General features: G+C 40.1%; 1 protein-coding gene and 1 non-coding gene across 4 annotated transcripts; both read right to left on the bottom strand.

Annotated features, from left to right (window-relative positions):
• Window positions 1-93: 93 nt before the first annotated feature.
• On the bottom strand, window positions 94-19,087 carry RC3H2 (ring finger and CCCH-type domains 2). 3 transcript variants are annotated; one of them, XM_027649947.1, is made up of 20 exons: window positions 18,771-19,087; window positions 17,276-17,393; window positions 16,601-16,834; window positions 15,808-15,983; window positions 15,427-15,627; window positions 14,921-15,053; window positions 14,555-14,673; window positions 14,153-14,265; window positions 13,298-13,606; window positions 12,363-12,577; window positions 10,990-11,417; window positions 10,381-10,551; window positions 9,101-9,256; window positions 8,623-8,836; window positions 8,374-8,458; window positions 7,779-7,860; window positions 7,240-7,374; window positions 6,585-6,692; window positions 6,050-6,198; window positions 94-5,437 (listed from the first exon to the last, which is right to left on the bottom strand). In XM_027649947.1, exons 1-20 carry the CDS (start codon window positions 18,999-19,001, stop codon window positions 5,239-5,241), a joined length of 3,576 nt encoding a protein of 1,191 aa, XP_027505748.1. In that variant the 5' UTR covers window positions 19,002-19,087; the 3' UTR covers window positions 94-5,238. The 3 variants fall into 3 exon arrangements, with proteins under 3 accessions (XP_027505748.1, XP_027505749.1, XP_027505750.1); XM_027649949.1 differs by having other exon boundaries at window positions 5,304-5,437; window positions 6,069-6,198; window positions 18,771-19,067; XM_027649948.1 differs by lacking the exon at window positions 9,101-9,256 and having other exon boundaries at window positions 18,771-19,067.
• Window positions 15,142-15,257, bottom strand: LOC113950501. The gene has a single exon (XR_003528754.1). It is a non-coding gene; the product is annotated as a small nucleolar RNA SNORD90 (small nucleolar RNA).
• Window positions 19,088-20,008: the final 921 nt, after the last annotated feature.

Raw genomic sequence — 20,008 nt, 5'->3', positions numbered from 1 at the left:
TTCCCCCCACCCCGGTACCGCTCCCCCCGCCCCAGCGGGACCAGACCCCCCGCTCGTCCCTCCCCGGCCCCGGCTGAAAGACAAACAGCCCGGTTAAGGTGGACAAATAATTTTTATTCGTGCATGCAAATACATGTCAATACTGCAAACTTCTTCCATCGAGTCTCTCAAACACCGAACCGGGATGCTCTATCCGTGCCCAGCCAAAGCTACAACCTCTGCACGTCAGTGCTACAGCGACACACGGGCCCCACCGGGGGCCCCCTACTCTAACACGAAGGGAAACATTACCAATGGGAATCAAAACCGAAATAAACGGAATAGAATTTACTCCCCCATATATCCCCATTTCATTTTACAGATTTTTTTTTTTCTTTAAATTATAGTTTTAAATAGAAGCTGAGAATGCGCCATAAAAATGAGCATTAAATCCATCGTAGCGATGGTGCCTGCTTTATACATGATGGGTGTACACCATCTTTTATTTCATTTACATTTCAATCGAACAATAGATTTGCAAAGAAAATGTCTAATACAGACGTAAAAATATTCACACTAGAGCTTCACAATCGGTTGTACAATTGACAAACAGGCCTCTTTTCCCAAACTTTCCAGCTAAGCAAATTTATAAAATGTAATCAATGCAACAAGAAAAAAAAAATTTTCTTTAAAACTTCCAGGGAAAAGAATACGCAGTAAACAGTATCAATGCGACAGCAGATGCTGCAAGCTAACCACAATACTCTGGAGTGGCTGTACAGTGGGTATGTGCAGTACAAATCAAAGCCACGTGTGTTGTATCACAACTACTGTATAATGTACTTGTTTGCCCAGCTAAGAAAACGCATGCATTCCCATGCCTTGGGTAACGGAGATCTACTCTGGAGAAATCCAGGGGCTATGTGCAAATGACCTTGGCTTTTGGCAGTAAGAAACGCAGCCAGGCTCTGCTTTAGTTCAGCTTTTACAGCAAAGTCTCGAGTGATTCAAAGCTTCCACAAGCATCCGTAAATAACGGGGTGTAGGATTATGTTTGGGCATTGGGCACTTTGATTATTCAGATTTGTTTCATCTCGTCACTGACAGTTTGGGGTTTTTTTTTTTCCCCTTGTCCTGCTCCCTTGCCAGCAAAGAGATGCACGGGGATGACTACTGCCAAAGTCAGCTGTTCATTTATACTGGGAAATCGGGTCATTTAAAAAAGCACATTTACTGGGTTCTGCTTGCAGAAGAGGTCCCTCAATGAGAGGGAACTTCCTAATAAAGGGATTAAACTACAACATAAAAATGGACTTTTACATCCTACAGATCATCTGATCATTTCTCATTTTGTTACACTCTCAAATTCAACACCTTCCTTTAATAACAGTCTAATAATGAATGAAAAGTCTGTTCACAAATATAATCAAGGAGCTGCTGGCATACAGTGTTTATGTACAGCAACAGGTACAACTTGACAACTTGTGCTTTAAAAAAGCAAACAAAACCAATGTTTGGAACTGAGTTTAGATTGAGTTATTTGAAGCGTTCTTTCCTCAGCTGTTTCTGACCACTGTGCATTATTTTGTACCTCATCCAGCCTAGTACACTATTATACAAGAACAGCATTCAGCTCTTGAGTACAGGAGAAATTAAAATTTCAATTGAGTTATCAAAGCACTAAAACCTTCCAAATTAGACTTCTACAGAGAGCTTAATTAAGAGCTTATTTAACATAATCAGCTGTGTACAACTCTTTTTTCCTAAATCAAATGCCAAACTTCAGTGTCCCTGTACTAGACTACCAAGAACCAACGCCAGTTTGCTTTGCAAAGAGTCTAACCTTGCCTTTGAAGGGTCTAGTATACATTCTACAATGCAAAATCTGCATAAACACTAAGATTCATTTCTTGTCACCTGTTTACAGGAACAAAATATCAGTAAGCAGGGCAATCACTCTGCTCTAAGTATATGTTAAGAATGTACAGATAATTACTTTCTCACACAAGCATTCTCCCAGCACAAGCATTAGTCTCTATTAAGACCTATGTGGGAAATGAGGCAAACCAAGGAATGAATCCAGGTAGTGAGGCAACACAATTAACTTAGATACTAATAATTCCTGTCTCTCTTGCATGTGAAATCCCTGCTGTACCCCTAATGGGGAAAAAAAAAAATTAAACCAAACCAAAACAACCCAAAATGCTTGTCCAAGCAAAGCAAAAGAGCCAATCTCTCTCCCCGATCTGCTACCGGCCTTCTTTTCTGACAGCACAGGTAAGTCAGGCCAAAACCTAAATGGGCATCACTGCTATTAACACACACAGGGAAGTCACTCCATCTCAGTGTCAGAAAATAAGCCCTTCCACAGCCCAAAGGCACCTGATTTACAACTAACAACATGAATACATACTTGTTTGTAAAGGGTCAAGGGCTGAAACTTCAATATAGAAGAAAGCCACAGCCAGGTGTTCCCACCTGCAGCTTCTTCTCCCTGTCAGGGCACTGGAGGGCATTACTTTCATGGCAAAAACCACACAGTCACTGTTAAAACAGTAAGACAAAGCTGGCATGCTGTTAAACCCCCAAATAATTCTTTTGCCTGTCCTTCTACAGGTTAAAAAATCAACTAAAAAACCCTGGCCTCAGTTCAGAACCAGCTTTCCACTCGAAGTGTATGGTCACCCTAGAGAACTGCTCTATCACGGGACCTCCTGCTGCAGACAAAAGTCTAGAGATAACATTTGTTCTTAAATATGCCAAGAAGTTGGCAGGAATATGTCAGGCTTATGTCATTTCACTGGACAAACAGGCAAATGTGTGTAAGCAGCTTATCCCAACCCCCTCCAGCAGAGCACAACCAAGTTTTTAAAACTGCAATTTTAAAATTAAAAAGTTAAAGGTAAATACACAATCAATTTATGTAGTATATATTCACCCTCAGATCATGCTGAAGATGTTCTGTGGAGTTCTGGTGCACAGAGGGCTCTTTCCCTGAGGGCAAATAAGGACTTCTCAAACCTTTATATTTTCTCTATTTTTGTAACAAAATAGCAATTTAAAATTTAAAAATCTTTTAAAAAAATTACATCACCTTCAACATGGAAGATCTCACTGTTTAAATATCCATGAAAGAGACATACTTGTTTGCATATCTGTTTTGGAATTACATTGTACAGCAAATAATAGTATCTCAGAAGCATTTCAAAAGTAATATAAATTCGTATTTACAGAATGGTCTTGGTATAAAATATACAACAATCATATTTATGTCTAACATTCTAAGTTAAAGTTAACATCAATAGGAAATAAGTTAAGGTGGCAAAGGTGGTCTGGTTCTTGTATCCATTCACTTCACGTTGCGAGTGAAACGAAGCGTCAGTCTAACCCTACAATGAGGTGGCACTGGCTGGAGAAGGTACAGCAACAGCCAAAGGAAACTAAGAAAAGACTACTGGACTGCTTTTCTACATACATTCCTTGACACTGGAGTACTAAATAGATGTGTAAGATCTTCCATACTGACACCAGAATATCAAAACTAACCCTTGGATTTGCAGGTATATTTACAACATAATCATTTCATGGACAGGTTCGTTAGGAGAGATATCAAACACCAATATTTACTTAGTCTAATCAGTAACCCTCAGGGAAATGCCAACCCCCACCCCCCAGAAGCGTGCACAAAACAGTTATCAAAATCTTACCCGACCACATAGCTGTGATTTTGTAAAATAACAACTCAGACGACCAGTAACATGATCCTCTTTAAGCATTTTGCTAGCAGGAAAAGCCCTTACATGCAGTACACCTGGTGAAAGATCAGCTTGGCTTAAAATATTCCAGTACAATTTTCAGAGTAAACAACTTCACAGAAGTTAATAAAAACATAAAAAAATGTAAAACTTGTCACAAAGAAAAGTAAGAGGACAAACGAGAAGACAGTAACCATCAGGAGGGAGAGTCCTGCTTTAAAAAAAAAAAAAAATTGGATTTTTAAGCTTCTCAAAAAAATATGCCTAGTTCATGTGTATTTATGAAATCCAATTTTCAGTTGACATGTCTAACATGATTCTCAGTCACCTCTTAACAGGGCATAAATTCATAGTTTTCAGTACTCTGAAGGTCAGATAATGCTATCTTATTGTATTTTCAAGGTCTTTGAAAATAAGTTGCCACTGAATAAGCAAAAATTAAACCTGAATACAAAATTATGATTAACAACATTTAACAAAGGTAATTACAACCGCCTTAAATTCCCAATATTTAGTTTAAATTAAAAACAAAACAGTACAAAAAACAGCAATACCATCTTGTTAGTCAGTGCAAACACTAGATACAGGGTTTTCAAAGGAAAGCCAAGAGCACCTGATACTTTTTGCCAAGTCATCTGGATCCTATAATCTCCAAGTTGAGAACTATTAATGAAAAAAAGAAAAAAAAATATGAAAAAACCCAAAATTGCTGTTACATTAGTGCATAACCTCTCAAAATCGTTGCAAATTGTTTCACGTATAGCTTGGGGAAATCAATACCTACTACACTAGCTGGAGGACTTAGGCACTTGGTTTACTTCTGATAACTTTACTTGGACAAGTAGCCTGTGTATGTGTATCTACAGCACTAAAGCAGAAATTGGGGGGAGGAATGGAAACCAAAACCTGCAGCAAAGCACTGCACCACAGACCTGCAAATAACAGTGCAAAGCTAATGGTGTGTTAACCCTGTAAAAGCCTCGAGTCCAAATCTCCACCTCTCAGCCTTCAAACAATGCTCCATGCAAAGTTCCACAACTAAGGAAAAAGCAGCTGCAACAAGACACAAGTTCTTCTCTCGTGAAACAAAACAGAGACAAATAAGTTAGTCTTCCTTTCACTAGATGTATCATCGTAGGATCCTGCTAGTTTAAATAACTGAGTTGTTAGTTTTCTACAGAAGCCATTTTCAACAAGAATGGCTCAGATACCGCACCGGATTGCTACAAACTCATAAAAAGCTGCTTTAAGCTTAAGTAAAACAATGTCCAAATTCCATTCATTTGTGGAAAGTGAACGCCTTACCCTAGTAAAGTAAGTTTTTTTTTTCTTCAGAATGCTAATGCGAGAGGGGCTTGAAGTATCAAAGAGTCCACAGGAAATGCATGACCCCAATATTATTTTTTTTAAAAAAAATATACATTATATAATATATATTATATATATAAAAAGCTAGTGTAAATGCTTCCATGGTGTGGTCACAAGCTGGAAAGATGAATGCCTTTCAGCTGTTAACCATCCTGCCATTTGCAACAGGCTTTAAAAAGTCATTTTTATCCTCAGACATAATGTGAGCAGTTTTCAAAATGAGGCTGCCAACACTGACTGATGTGCTGATGGGCAGGCAGCTTGCATTGCTAACAGATGTTGTGATCGGCTGACTGAAGCAAGAAGTTACGGGCAGGATTGTTTTCTGCTCCTCCCTGAGGAGAAAAATAAGTTACACAAATATTAAACAAGTACATGCACAAGTATCCGGAACTGAATTGTGTGCATTAAATAAATACTGACATCGACTCATTTTTAGCAACAGGCTAAAGATCTTACTATGGAACGGTACGCTCGAGGTGTTAATGTAGTCTGCCTCAGTTTCAAAGGCTGCTTTACCCATTAAAGACTACAGAACATAGAAACCTAAAATAGTGTGTTTTAAAATCTGCCTCTCCATGGAGATTTGTGCAAACAGTCCGACATTTAACCTTTTTGAAGTTTTTCTTAATTTCTGTTAACTATAAAAATATTTTGCATTTTTTGCTTACTGAATGTGAAAGGTATTTTGAACAGCTGTGACACGTTTCAGTGTGTACAATTACAACGATGCATACGAACAATGGTACCAGCCTGTGACTTTCAGGTTTGTGACCTAATTCTATTTCTGAACAGGTTCTTCTCACTTCACCAAGCATACACAATGCAGATGTCTAATCCAAGTCTGAGCAGGTATGTAGTTCATCCTTAAACAATCATGCTTCCACTATTCTGATGCTGCTGTTTGTCTAATACTGGCAGACACTGCTGTTTTGTCTAACACTCACAGAATCACAAGGTCTTCACCTAAACTTTGTCTCTTCTGTTCCAGAGATTCTTTCTGGTGCTGCTTGAGCAGATGCCCGTTCTCTACAGTTGTTCCGTTGAGCAGCTGATCATCTTGGGAGCTAATCCCCAGCTGTATGTCCAGAATCTCCTACAAGAGAAAAGGAGGAATAGGAATGCCCATCAATTCTGTCCCCATCAGCTTTACATTTTCCTATTATGTTCCACTACATTAAGCTGATGGAAATGGGAGTCTGGTCATAAAACTCCTTATTTTTATGTCATACTATTGGAATGCCCACCACATTTTACTAAAAGGAAAAGCCAATTATTCCAAGAGGGCTGTGAATGACAAGAGTAGTATAAATTGTGAGCTCATTTTGAATTCAGTAATATTAACTACCAGGTATCTGAGTGAGAAGTACAAGACTCCGAGTGTTAAAAATAAGGCTAATGTTTCATGGCACTACAAAAGGCTTTGCTTTCAACAGAAAGACTAATGAAAGGACCCAGTGACACACAGATTTTTGTACTCACTTCTATTTGTTCACCTTGCCCATCAGGTTCGTCTGTATCAAGGGCTGACAGCTCCAATTCAATGTCTCGATCTGGCTTTGTGTCTGCACAGTCTTCAGTATAATCAGACTAAAACGAGAATTAATACATTCTGTAAATATCAAGTTGGCTTTTCACCTGCTTCACACAACACTGGAGCATTACAGTGAAAAAAGAAGATGCATTTCTAGGATATAACATTTCTACAACACAAACAAGCTAGTTAGACACAATAGAGCTTCAGGCACAGATAACACAGGATACAAGGCTAAATGTAATCACAATAAAGTACCAGAACAGAGAGATAAAATGAACACTGAAGTAGAAATTTCAGTACAGTCCATTGGCAAAATGTTTAGATCTATAACACACACAAATAGAAAAAACCCTAATGATTGCATGACAATTATTGTCTTATTCTTGCCATTTTGTAAATGGAAGCAGAAGCACAGCAGGTGCACCTGCCCAATCTCAGGTAAATGCCTGAGTGCAACAACAGTGACTTAACTTGCACAGAACATGCTATAAACATTTGGGAGTGTTAAAACTAAGTTTTAACTCTTAGTTAAAATTCAGGCACTTCTGTGTATACAAAACCCCTCAAAGATTTGTTCATCCCAATTACCCCTTTCTTTACCTCACCATTCCTCAAATCAATTTCCTTGCTTAAAAGATTTAAGGTAAGACGACTGCCTTCATCGAGAGAATTCCACTTCTGTTGCATGGCCAGGGCATTGGCCTCTCTCTGAAGTAATAAGGAATTGCTTTTGGCCTGTGGAAAGAAAGGGGTCAGTTACCAGCCACTACACTTAAGCCATGGGTTGTCAAATGGCAAAACAAACCAGCTGACACAAGCACAGGTCCCTTGCTAGATGGGTAACACGGGTGCCCTTAATGCACTGCATTTATTTTGTTCTGCATCTGCAGACATGCAGCAGGCCCACCACCTTCTCCTCAAAATGGCCTTACTGATGGCAGTGGAACAGCTCACATTAGCAGTCCCAAAGCAGCACACTAAGGATTGCAGGACTAGCTTCTAGTTTAACCCTAACTGATAATTTTGTCATTTGTACTATTTTCTATAGGTTACACTAAGAAAACTTATTTAAAACCACTTTACTAAACAATTTTTTTTTTTTAAATTAAAAACCCTCATGGTATATCATCTTGTCTTACCTGCTGCAATTCAATACTCAGTAGATCTCCAGTGCTGGAATGCTTTCTGTGACCAGACAAATCTGTAACTATGAACCTGTCCCTTTAAGAGAAAGAAGGCAAAACTAGGAATTAAAAACAAGTCCTCTAAATCAAGACCCCATAAACTTCATTAGTCTATCACTGTTAGATTTTTGGGCAGAAACTGTGTGACTAAGACAATGTGCTCTTCATCTTCACTGGGGCTCCCAAAACCTCAAGGCATTGTATGAAGCAAACATCCTTATTTTATATACGGGTAAGATGTGGCAAGAAAACTACTCAGATTTTGACATGACAGCTTGGCAGCACCTGACTCCAATACTTTTATTAGGTCTCTCAAGGGATAATAAAGCACAATTACTAGCAGTGTAACTGCATTAAGTATTGAAGACTACACAACTTTTAACCTAGTTTTTCCAAGGCTTTATGCTGGTTAGGTAAAAGGTCTTTTACTTTAAAATTAAGAATGCCTATTAATAGACATTCCAGATTCCCCACACACACACACTGAGGATTTTGAAGAACTGCAAGCTACAGAAAATGCTTTTAAGAGAACACAGAGAGGAGTTTGTACCGTTCTGCATAACGTGCTGATGAAGCAGAATCCGAGCCATAGGCACTCCATCTTGAGTCAACAGCATTGACATAAGGGACATAATCTGTAAAAAAATCAGGATACCATTCACTATCTTCTCTGTTCTTAAGTGGGGTATACAGGTATTTTAGCTCTCTGCATCTTCATAGCTGCAGTAAGCACGAGGAGGATGAAATGTTCATGATGTGCATGAACAAAGAATTGTTGTCACAAAGCCTGCACTTGTACCTGACACACTGATGGGCTTAGTAGCACTTCCTTGGGAAGCAGTGGCCTGGATGGGATCTGTCGTGTGGTAACCTGTGCGGGATGACCTGGAGATCGCACCCCACTTGGAGATGATGGGTCCGTCGCTGAACGGGATTATTGGATCCTCCTCCTTTGCCCTTCTCTGAGTCTCAAACAAGTGCACTCTCCTTTTAACATCCCCACTGTCCAAATCCTACACATTCAGGAGACAGGAGAAATATGGACTCATTGAGGTTGTTCAGGTTCTTCAGTCAGCCGATAACTTTCCAGTTATTGTTATCTATTTACAAAACTGGGAAAACATATTCCAAACGGGCAAAAAACTACTTTAAAATACTAATAATGGAAGCTACCAACTTAAAAACAAACAAAAAAAAAGGCTGGTTTAACCAAAGAGAAGACACTTCAGCATGTAAGGATCATCACACTAAGGAGAGAACATGCAGAAAACCCCTACCATCAGCACGGCATTGGAATTGGCAATCACATCCTTGGGCTCTGAGTCGATAGCATTTATACAAGAGCCAATAGTGCCACAAGACCATGGTGAATAGTGAGAGAGATGGTCTTCCTCAAATTTAGTTCCACTCAAATCACTGACACTCTCTGAGAACTACAGAAAAGGGAATAAATAAGCAATGAATAATAGAAACAGGGAATTCAGTTTTAAAATGAGAAGAGACATTTACTGCTATTTAATTAAATTATCTCAAAAGTCAATCAAGGAGTTCTAGCCATATTCAAGACTTGATTTGGGGACAACATAAGCTGTTTTGTCAAATTTTAAACCAGTGCCTCTGGCAGCTGTCAGAGGGCAAGCTTTGCCACACAAATAACTGGCTGGCCTGCCAAGATGAGAGACTGAAATCAGTGCCACTGTGTTAGTGACAGGTTTCTTTAGGCAAATACCCACACTAATTTAATTGAGAGGAATCCATGCATTTTCCTCTAATGTGTTAGCAACTGGCAGATAGAAATATGACTGGGAACCCTCCAACCTGAATGAAAAGGACAAAACCCTGATGCATCTCGAATGCACCCATAAGGGACTTCAGGTACCCCTACCTTACATGGGATTTTCTGAATAATCAGTCTTAATACCTCAAATATCATCAATGAAACTGGCAAACCACAGCTAAGACTGCTTGGCACAGTGGTTCTCAAACTAGTTTCTTGGATGTATCTAATTTACGCAGATAGAAAAAATATCACAAGTTTGCTTTTTTCCCTTTAAAAGCACACTACTGCTATTTCTTGAGTTCCCATTCTTCTTTTCAGGACTTATCCCATAAGTACACAATGTTCTACCAATGCCTTTTGCCACTTGTAAGGCATATGCATTTTCTGGGACTTGACAAGCACTTGCAGCTTGATTCAGGCTACTCATCAAGTCACAAAGCCATTTGGAGTATGAAAGGGAATGTTCTTTTTAATAGAAAGCAACTGTTGTTCCCTACACAAAAACGTGGAGGTTCACAAAGCTAGTTCAATAAAATTACATTTCCTTTAGTGAGGCTGATTTGAGTCACTTTACTTCTTGACCTTTTTACTGCAGTCATGTTTAGCATCACCTTAATATCAAATTGAATGGATCGTTATTAGATATTACTTCCCTTTTGCCAGAAGATCAGTTTCATTTTAGGAACAGAGAGCAGGTGGAAAATCTTTTACTAGAAATATTAAATGGCACCTCTCAGAAACAGGAAGGGAAAACAAAGAAGTTCTTTGGCTTCCCACCTCTGTGCTGAAATCTACACTGAAGAGAGGAGAAGGTGGTGTTGGAGATGGTGTTGCCATGGGAAGGGTTGACGATACCAGAGGGGTTTTCTGTGTGTGGTACTGTGCCCACTGCTCCGGCTTCCGCCTCAGCTGCTCATCATAACCAGTCTTCAAGTGACCACAAGGCTCCTGGCAAGAACAAACATGGGACTGTATGTCCTACTGCACTCTAAGGAGAAGACAAATACTTGCAAGGGACACACTTGGACCCCCAGATTTCCTTGGGTCTGTGACCCTCCACTGGAATCACTTGGAGAATTTCCCAAGAATCCGCAGGAGAGCCCAGCCCATGTGTGGCAACTCAAATCTTCAATATGCAATTAATTCAGGCAACATGCATGGGAATTAAAGAGGCAGGCAGGCTCTGGTCCTAATGCAGATTAGAGTGGTCAGTTTTACAAGCCCATTTTATTAAGGTTAAAAACAAAACAAGAACTTTGTCCGGGTCACATGTCTTGATCAGCGGAACCCCAAATAAATGGGTCTATGCTAATTATTTACCAACCTCTCAGTAATGACCTTCAGAACCAAAACAATACACACCCTTCCTTCCCGGTTCTCACTTACCCTTGGTAAAGGCACAGTCCTCTGCTCGTTTGGAGGTTGACAAGCCACAGAGTAATACCCATCCAGAGAGTTGTACCTCTCCCGTAACGATGTCTGATAGACAGACGAGTGCATCACATCCATGGGAGGTAAGGAATTGCTCCTAATAATATCATCCCGTGGGTACATCTGTGGGCGCCAGATGCGCCTGCTGTCATAAACTGGAGCATACATTCCAGAGGGGACAGGAGGAACTGGTCCATACGGCTGCGGAGGAGGAGGTTGGTAAGGAGAATTCAGTCGATCTCGAGGGGGAAATGTACTGTAATGATCGGCATATGGCACGGAAGCAGGTGGGAGGGAGGACTCTGGAACGTTATTGGACCTCACAAAGCGAGGAACACAGGGAGCCACACCAGCTGGTACTGTTGGAGGTGGTGGATAATACCCTTAAAAATCGGAAAAAGGCATATTTAATGCAACCACGAACAACTCAAAGTTTTACACCTTCTAAAACTGTAAACAGTGTTGATGAGCACCTTTAGAGAACGAGGAGTCACACTTTGCAAACCTGTTACTGACCCTACCACGCTTCTGTGAAACACAACTTCATGTATGACAACCACATTTGCAGATGCCCCTTCACCACCTGGACCCAGCTTGGAAGGTGGAGTTTATCTGCCATTATATACTGTGGAATAACTATGCCACTGAAAAGACAGGGTCTTAAACACCTCTTTATATAGGGAGTTAAAATAGTTCTCTCTAAAATAAAAAGCTATACTGCTAAAAAAACCCATTTCCAAATTCCAAATGTAAGTAACCATTTCACACTTGACTTTCTTCTTCCTTTTGAGAGGACTGAACATCTCTGCCTCTTGAGAGCTTGTGAATGACTTGATGCTGTAACACTTCATTGTTTGCTTAAATACAAACATGCACACTGTAATCTAAAAAGGTAACTGGAATCTTTCAAATACATTTGAGCAAGCACAAAGCAGAAGCAATCTATGCCTCTGGCTTTGAATCCTGCCTGTGGATACCTCATGGATAGACCACGAGGTGAGCAAATCTAAATAAAAGCAGTTAAACACTAACAAAGGAAAAAGCAGATGAAACACCTTGAGGTTCAAGTTGTTCTGGATGCTGAGGTACAAGTTGCATAACATACAGCACACAAACAACCACCAACACTGGGAACAAACTGCAGGTCCCTCACATACCCAGCAACAAACAAGATTAACATTCCATTAGGTGAAGATTCAGATATTTAATAAACTAAAATAAAATGAAAAATAAATTGACAAAACCGAGATAGAAGCTATTTCTCAGCATTCAGGCTTTTCCACAGAAAAATTCAGAGCTGATTTTGACTCAGTGCTCATCTCACTCACCTGTCTGTGGGTACTGTGGAACTTCATATGACAGCTGAGTCCTGGGATCTTGGAAATATTGAACGTTATCAGAATGTGGAGGGTAGACGGGAACTCTGGGAACAAACGGGCTGGATTTTGGAGGCACAGAATTCACTTCTGTTCCAATATTAGGAGGACCAGCTGAGGTAGCTGCTGCCTGGCTTACAGGAGTCTTGGGTGGAGAACCGATTTTACTGAAAAGGATTACCAAGAAATCATTAAGCAGATCTTCACTTATTCCTGTCAGCCATCTCTTCGTGCACACTCCCATGTAACATGCAAATTTGGGCCCTGTCACTTCCTCTGGAAATTTGTTTTTCATACCCCAAACTGATGGTGCATCTTAGACTTTCTCCTAAGAAAACTCAGCAGTGGATATAAAAGTTTTGGTGTGTACCCAGAAGTTTACATACACTCTCTAACTATATTATGGTAAAGACAAAGACTTTGAAAAGCTGTTTAGAGACTAAGTGCTTCCTCCAGAAGTATCTGACTGGTTTCAAGTGAAACCTCCAAAACTATAAGGTTTCCAGGAACCCAGTGCACCCTTCTTGGTGTCAGGAAATGTCCAATTTTAAGTGTTTTATTTCTATGTAATAACCCAGTAGTAACTAGGGATACCATGCTGAGAACAACTTAATAAGAGATAAAGGGAGAGATTTGCAACTTTGTCCATGTTGCACTGGAGTACTCAATAACTGAAACAACTGATGCTGGCTGTGACCACCTGAACCCACAGAATACCTGCACTGCAGTGCAAGATCTTACACATCTCTGCAGCCAGGGAGCACCAGCAGGGACTGCAAGCCAGGACCAGAATTCAGAATCTGCTGTCTGCCATCCACAGACTCCATGATAATCTGAATGCAAAGTGTTGTGTTTAATCATCTTGATGAAAAAAAAAAGTCACCTACTTTTCAGGGAGTGATTCTGTAGGGGACCCAGAAGCATTCTGGCCATTGGCTCCAGTCTTCCCTCCCTTCTTGGTGTTCTCCAGAGCCCTCAGGGAGGTGTCTGCACAGCGAGGGATCAGCTGGGGAACCCCACTGTCCAGATTAGTTATTCCATTAGTACTTGGCACCATCTTCCCTGTTGCTTCTGGGCTTCCTATGACAGAAATGACGTTCCCTGTTGAGGTTGAGACGGTGCTATTTACGCCAACTTTGTTGAGAAGGGGGAATGTTCTCACTGTTGCACTGATTTTTTTGTTCCTCAAGCGGTATCTGTAAACAAACACACACAAGAGATGAGTTAAAGTGCTCATTGTCAACTGTAACATATTTGTAACACTAGCAAAAGGAAGGGATTGAGAAGAAAACGATACCAGAAAAATTACAGACTTATTTTCAACAATTGTAACCCAAAATCATCTCTCCCCTCAGAAGATCCATTCTGCAGTTCTTTGAAAATGCATTTGGGTGAAGACAGCTCTAAGAATGCAGATGTTGCATACTGTTCAATAACTAGTCCATGCCTTAATCAATTAAAATGTAACTAACACTCTCTCTCGTAGGTGATATAGCCAATCCATGAGAGACACACAGCCTAGACTCAGTTTCAGGAAAGGAAATTTTACTTCACATGGGGTAAAATAAAAAATAAAACTGGAATTACTTTCTATTCCTAATTTCATACAAAGAATTGTCACGTTAGGGATTCACAAATCCTTCCAAATGAATGAATGCACAGAAGAGACTGGTTTTAAATTCTATGGAGATTGCCTGGATTCAAATTAAAAAAAGAAAAAGGAAAAAGTTTCCCATACTCACTTTTCAAGCTCTTCCTGAGAATGAGCAAATGTACAGTTTGTTCCTCTTGGACACCCCCCTTGCTGTCGAAGGTCTCGGCACATACTTGTTTTGTATTTGCTATTTGGTTGTGGCTTTAAAGAAAAAAGACAAACCATAAGACATTCCTCTTACAATCTATCAGACATTCACATAAAAATAGGCTTAAAATACAGAAAATCTACCTCACTACAGCCAGCTCTGCTGCATTCCATACTCACAAATGTTAGGTTCTCAAAATCCCAAAGCAGTAAATAACAGTGTCATCAATTATGCCACAGAAAAGGTCATAAATATTTCAAATCAACAGTAATTTTTTTAAAGTTGCATCTTTCAGTAAATGTGCTTTAAAACATATAATGCAATGATCCAATATAGTTATACCTGTGGAGTTTCATGGCCTTTTCTGCTGTAATTCTGAATGAAATCCACCAGCCCATGGACCACAGTCTTGACAGCAACCATTGCATTTTCCAGCTGCTCCCATGTTGGAGAGGCTGCATCTGAAATTATTAAAAGCAGGGTTGTCACTGTCAATAATTCCAGTAGTATCACAAATAAGAGGCAACTCTCCTGCTTCACAACACCAAGTAAGTCCTAGGACAGAACTCAGAGAGCCCTGAAGAAGAGTTTGTTATGGTAATTAATGGGGATTTTGAAATCAGGAATGGAGGTTATCATCTTAATACTTTATTTTGCTAGATAATGAAAAATACCACAAGGAGAGTTTAAGAAGCTGAATTTGCATACCTGGATTTGGATCTATGTTTGCCAGGAGCTCTAAATGAGGCCTCAGCCTGTTTAAGTTTGCAGGATCCCCCGTGCGCTGCAAGACAATTGTCAATTCTTGTACACTCTTTGCAAAAGATTCTGGAGATTGGAGCTGAAAATAAAGGGAGCATTAGTGTGCTGCATCTTACAGCTGTGAACTACTCATCTTGAAAAGATATTCACAACTCTGGGTCCTAACTGCAATATATAGTGTCTTCAGAAGGCATATAGAGAGGATCAGTGGAGAGAAATTTTATTTCTCAACTCAGAATCTGCCCTATGCAGCTTCATCATAAGACACCAAAAAGGGAATTAAAGGACTTCACAGGAAGAATATGCTACAGTAGGGAAAACTTCAATCCAGTTTTAATTAATATCTGATATGACTAAGGACAAAAAGTTAATTCAAGGAATTGATTTTTATTATAACATTTAATAGTCAAATCTAATCCTACAAAGGCACTAAAATCGCCCCTTTGACAAACCTTGTCAATAATGGATTGCATGTGTGATTTGTGTGCCAAGTCTCCATAAAGAAGGGAAGACCATTGTTCTGGTGATATTCGAAGTCCTGCTTCCATGGCAATGTGAACGATCTGGGCGTCGTGTTCCCTCCTCAGCGCCTCGTAACTCCGGAACTCCTCCTTCAGTTGCATCAGAGAAGAATCTTCATCCCTTTTAGTGACCTAATAAGTAGTAACAGTTAAAGATCCCTCCTTTAACAACTGACTTTTCACTCTACACTATTTTAATGTGCAGAAAGCGAATTTACAGAATGTTTCACAGGTGACAGACACTAATCCTACCCTGGGTTCTCTGGAGCTGCACTAGCTCACAGTAACAAACTCCAAATCCTGGTGTTTTACCTTAAAGCATGATGCTCTATACAGTAGCTGCACAACGTGACCAATGCTCGTTTTGGAGGCCTGAGGAAATCTTGGTTCCAGCCTTTGCACTACAAAAAGGACCAGAACTTTTCTTGAGAGCGCAGAGCCATCTTCCAGTGCCAGTAAGACAAGTTTCAATGCCTCCTCTTGCATAGCTTTAACACACAAAAAGGAGAGAAAATTAAATATATTCCAGAAAACAGCAGCACCATCATATATGAACAGATTAGCAGGAGTAACTGAATCATCTTGAATGTAATCCCTTATTACTTTTTATTTCACTAATCATAAGAAAAAAAGCTTTGTAAACTTTTAAAGAATGTTGCTAGTTTAGAGGAAGTATTTAGAAGCACTCTATGCACAGCAACTTAGAGCTAAGACTAATTTTCAGTAACGAACACATCAGTAATGCAGCTTTCATACTCTTCTCCACTGTGCAGTCTTGCAACCTTTGCCACTCATCAATGCTACACCATGAAATTGTACAAACTAAATATGGGAACAGTACTGGAATGCTATCATCAGTTACTGGAATCAAGAGAGGACAACTTCCAGGTTAAAGAGAATTTCATTCTCGTTTCTATGCTTGCTTCAGTAGTGTTCTTAACTATGAATTTGCCCTTTCTATCAGAGATATGTGATAATTAGAAATTTTAAGAGTATGCTGCAACTAAGACTGTACATCTTCAACTGAAGAAATTTCAAAAAAAAAATTTTTGTTAAGTAAAGGGACAGCTAAGTACAGTCTGCTACAGATCTACAGGTACCTTACCTGGTCCTAGAAACTGGCACCCTCGTGCCCTGACAGCAGCCCAGAGATTGGCAGAAAGCTGCTGAGGATTTTGGTGCTGCAGGATGAGTTCTGTGACAGTTCTCTCCCCCAGGGACCGAGCTGCCCTCATGGCTCTGACCCGACCCTCCTCCTCCACCAGCTGACAGTTCACCAGTGTCACAAGTTTCCTCTGCATTGGACGGCTCAGTGCACTCTGGTTCAAGCTTGCAACACCTTCAGGAAAAGGGAGAAAAAGGCCAACTATTGCTTCTGATCAAACTCATCTCAGTAACACAAACAAAAATGTCTGACAGTGGATTTCTTTCTCTAGGATTTGGAACTAGTCACAAGCACCTTCCCTTCTCTTGGGCAACTCTGTGTAACTCATTATCAAAAAGAATTTTAATTAAAATCTTAAACTGACATCAAAGCCACCCTTTGGGGAAAGTTCAGCTTTAGTACAAAGTTAGCCCCAAGGCAATATTATTAAATGAAATAGAGTATTTTGTAAACTTAAAATAAAAAAACCACAAACAAGTGTCACAAGTGTGAATCAGCTTTCAAAATCATAAGGGAAATTTTATTACAAAAATAAGAGGATTATCTCTCTGACACTTACAATCAGTGCTATTAAAAGTAAGGTACATCAAAATTCCACTGTTAGTAGAGACTCACCTTTTCCTCCACTCAATGGCTTTAAGTAGAGTGCCAAATCCTCAACACATTTCTTTGCTACTTCATAATGTTTGTTCTCTCCTACATTGCTCAACTTTACTGTCTGATGATCAGGTACCTAAAAAATATGCAAGGGGGAGGAGGGGGGGAGAAGAATGACATCCACCTGGGTGAGCTGTGTGATGTGCCACACCACTGCTAATTACATAACACTGCAGGTGAGCACTGCCCTGAGCAGGGACACAGCTCCCAGCCCAGGTACCCACCCTGGCAGGAGCAGCAACCAAAAACACTCAACACGAGGATGGGGGGGGATCAAAGATGTGTTTTGTTAGTGCTCAACACATCAGAAACAGAAATAGATTAGAAAACAATAAGGTCTAATGAAAAGGCACTCAAAAGATGAACAACACAAGGTCTGAGAGGATGATCAGTGTACCAGATCAGCGTGATTTACTACAGACACACGAGGGAAGTCACAAGACAAAAATCAACTGGCGTGAAAATAATAAAGCAAAGTTTAAAAAAAACAATTTAAGCATCATTTGGGCAAGCTGAAATCTTCTGAGAGAAGAACCAGGAAGCCTAACTTGGTGGAAAAAACTCAGACTAGAGTAACAAGGTCAGATAAGGAAAACAGAGGGAGAGTATTAGTCATAATACATTAATTGTTTGGAAGGCATTGCAAGAAGTTAGGAGACCAAGAAAATAAATATTGTAAGATCAAGGCAGTGATCTGACACAAAAAAAAAATGAAAGGAACACGTGAACTTGAGAAACAAAACCACTTTGACACAGTGTTATTACCAAAAGCTGTGTCAAGGCATGTGATAGGGCATCAAAAAGCAAAGTAAAAAGCATCTTCTTACTGCATCACCGAGGTGCTGGAGTGAGAGCAACATGAAAAAGCACATGAATCAGCACAAGGGAACAGACTTATTTAGTCTCCATAAAGCACAGCACTGATTATATAATCACTGTTTTGCCACAGCACAGGGAACATTCCTGGCCTGATTAGCCAGTGTCTGCAAACGCCACTGAAAAGCCCCATCATCAGGCATATTTTAAAAAAAATTACACACACACACTGCTGGAACCTGGTTAAACAGCCACTTTCCAACATGTGACATGTAGAAAGGACATTTCTTGCAGGACTACGATGACCGAGTGCAATCTGCAGGTTCACTCTTCTTATGACAAGTGGGACACAAAACTAACTGTTTCCCAATGGGGATTTTCCTCCAGCCACAGTTCAAGAGCCCTTTTAAATCAGAATTCAGGTTACAACTAGGACCTGTTTTCATTTCATGAGAAGATTGTCCTGAAAACGGTGTGGTTGCTTTTAGAGCACGTGTGGCCTTCTAAACATCGCCAAGTTAAGCCTCACCGATTTCTGGGCTAAAACGAGGGGGAACAGATGACAACACCTATTGCAACTGGCACACGAACGGTAACAACACAAAAGTGGCAACACAAAGAGCTGCTTAACCCCTACCTGGGCTCCAACCAGCTGGAGGAGTGCAAAGTTGACAGGAAGCACGTCGATGTCGGTGTTGATGGCGGTCTGGTCGAAAGGACATGCCTTGCGATGGAGCTTGTTCAGGCAGGTCTTACACACGGTGTGAGAGCAGCCTAAGCTGATGGGTTTGTGCACATTCTCATCAAACTCGTTGTAGCAGATTGGGCAGGACAGAAATTCTGTCCACTGAGCTGCCTGCACAGGCATTGTGGAAGCTGGACACTTGTTTAGCAGGCTAGCAGACCATTATTTCACTGTACTATGTTTTGGCAGCTGTAAGTGAATAACAGAGTATTTAAAAGATGCTTTCTGGCAATTTAGAATGATTTTTAATTAAAAAAATAGCCCACAATTTCAGTGTTGCGCAGAATAAAACCAAATCCTTATGCTGAGGTACTCAAAACCCCCAACTCTGTGTTAGTTTAACAATTGTACCAAAAAAGGCTCATGAACTAAATTAATGCAGACTACCACAAATTTAACCTATTCACAATAAATGGCATTAAAGTTTGGTTTTGGTTTTTTTTTTTTTTGGTGGAGTTAAAATCTTATTTTCATTTGAAGTAGGAACAATATCTTCCTTCTGCAGATCTTATCCAGACTTAATCACGCATCAAACTAAAACCAGCTTTGCTTTTTCTAAAACACATCTTCTCTTTCTGCAACAGACAAATAAATTAAGAATCATAAGGAAACACTAAAAGAATGAGAGATTAATTTTTAGTTTTATGATTCTCCTGTGTTACTTTCCTCTCTTCTCTCAAGAACCCATTGGAATACTCAAGGGTAGAGACTGCTGTACTCAATTTTGCTTTTTACATCCCTACCTTACACACAACTTCATGGGCATGAACTGGCAGTGAGAAAATCTCTGATGTGTGGAAAACCCAGGTACTTAGGACAAAACCTATGACAAGGCAAGCAATACCTTCAGTTGGCTTGCTATTCAGTCTCTTGAAAAATCTCTCTGTGCAATTGTGCCAAACAAATTCTTTATGTACTTCAAAGAAGATATGGATTTATAGAGATTGCTCTGAGACATGCCATCTTATATAATCTTATATAACTCATGTTCTTGGAAAAGGTGCCAGGCCTAAGGAGTTCATTGAAACCCAGAGCTCCACCTCGGTGTGGCACAGCCCCACCCTGGGCCACGATGTGCCACCGTGGTGACTCTCTGGGCAACCCACAGACCAGTTAAGTCACTTCAAGGC

This window comes from Corapipo altera, unplaced genomic scaffold (assembly GCF_003945725.1).
Source record: "Corapipo altera isolate COAL_440 unplaced genomic scaffold, ASM394572v1 268, whole genome shotgun sequence".
NCBI lineage: Eukaryota > Metazoa > Chordata > Aves > Passeriformes > Pipridae > Corapipo > Corapipo altera.
The sequence above is the reverse complement of the archived record's forward strand: the minus strand, read 5'-3'. Positions and strand labels throughout refer to the sequence as shown.

Bases quoted from the DNA above. Each gene is read 5' to 3' on its own strand.
- RC3H2 (XM_027649947.1), bottom strand. From the start codon at position 19,001: ATGCCTGTGCAGGCAGCTCAGTGGACAGAATTTCTGTCCTGCCCAATC. The intron at 15,984-16,600 runs GTAAGGTACCTG...TGTGTGTTAAAG, and splicing joins GTGCCAGTTTCTAGGACCAG to CTATGCAAGAGGAGGCATTG. The intron at 8,459-8,622 runs GTACAAGTGCAG...ATTTTTTTACAG, and splicing joins TAAGCCCATCAGTGTGTCAG to ATTATGTCCCTTATGTCAAT.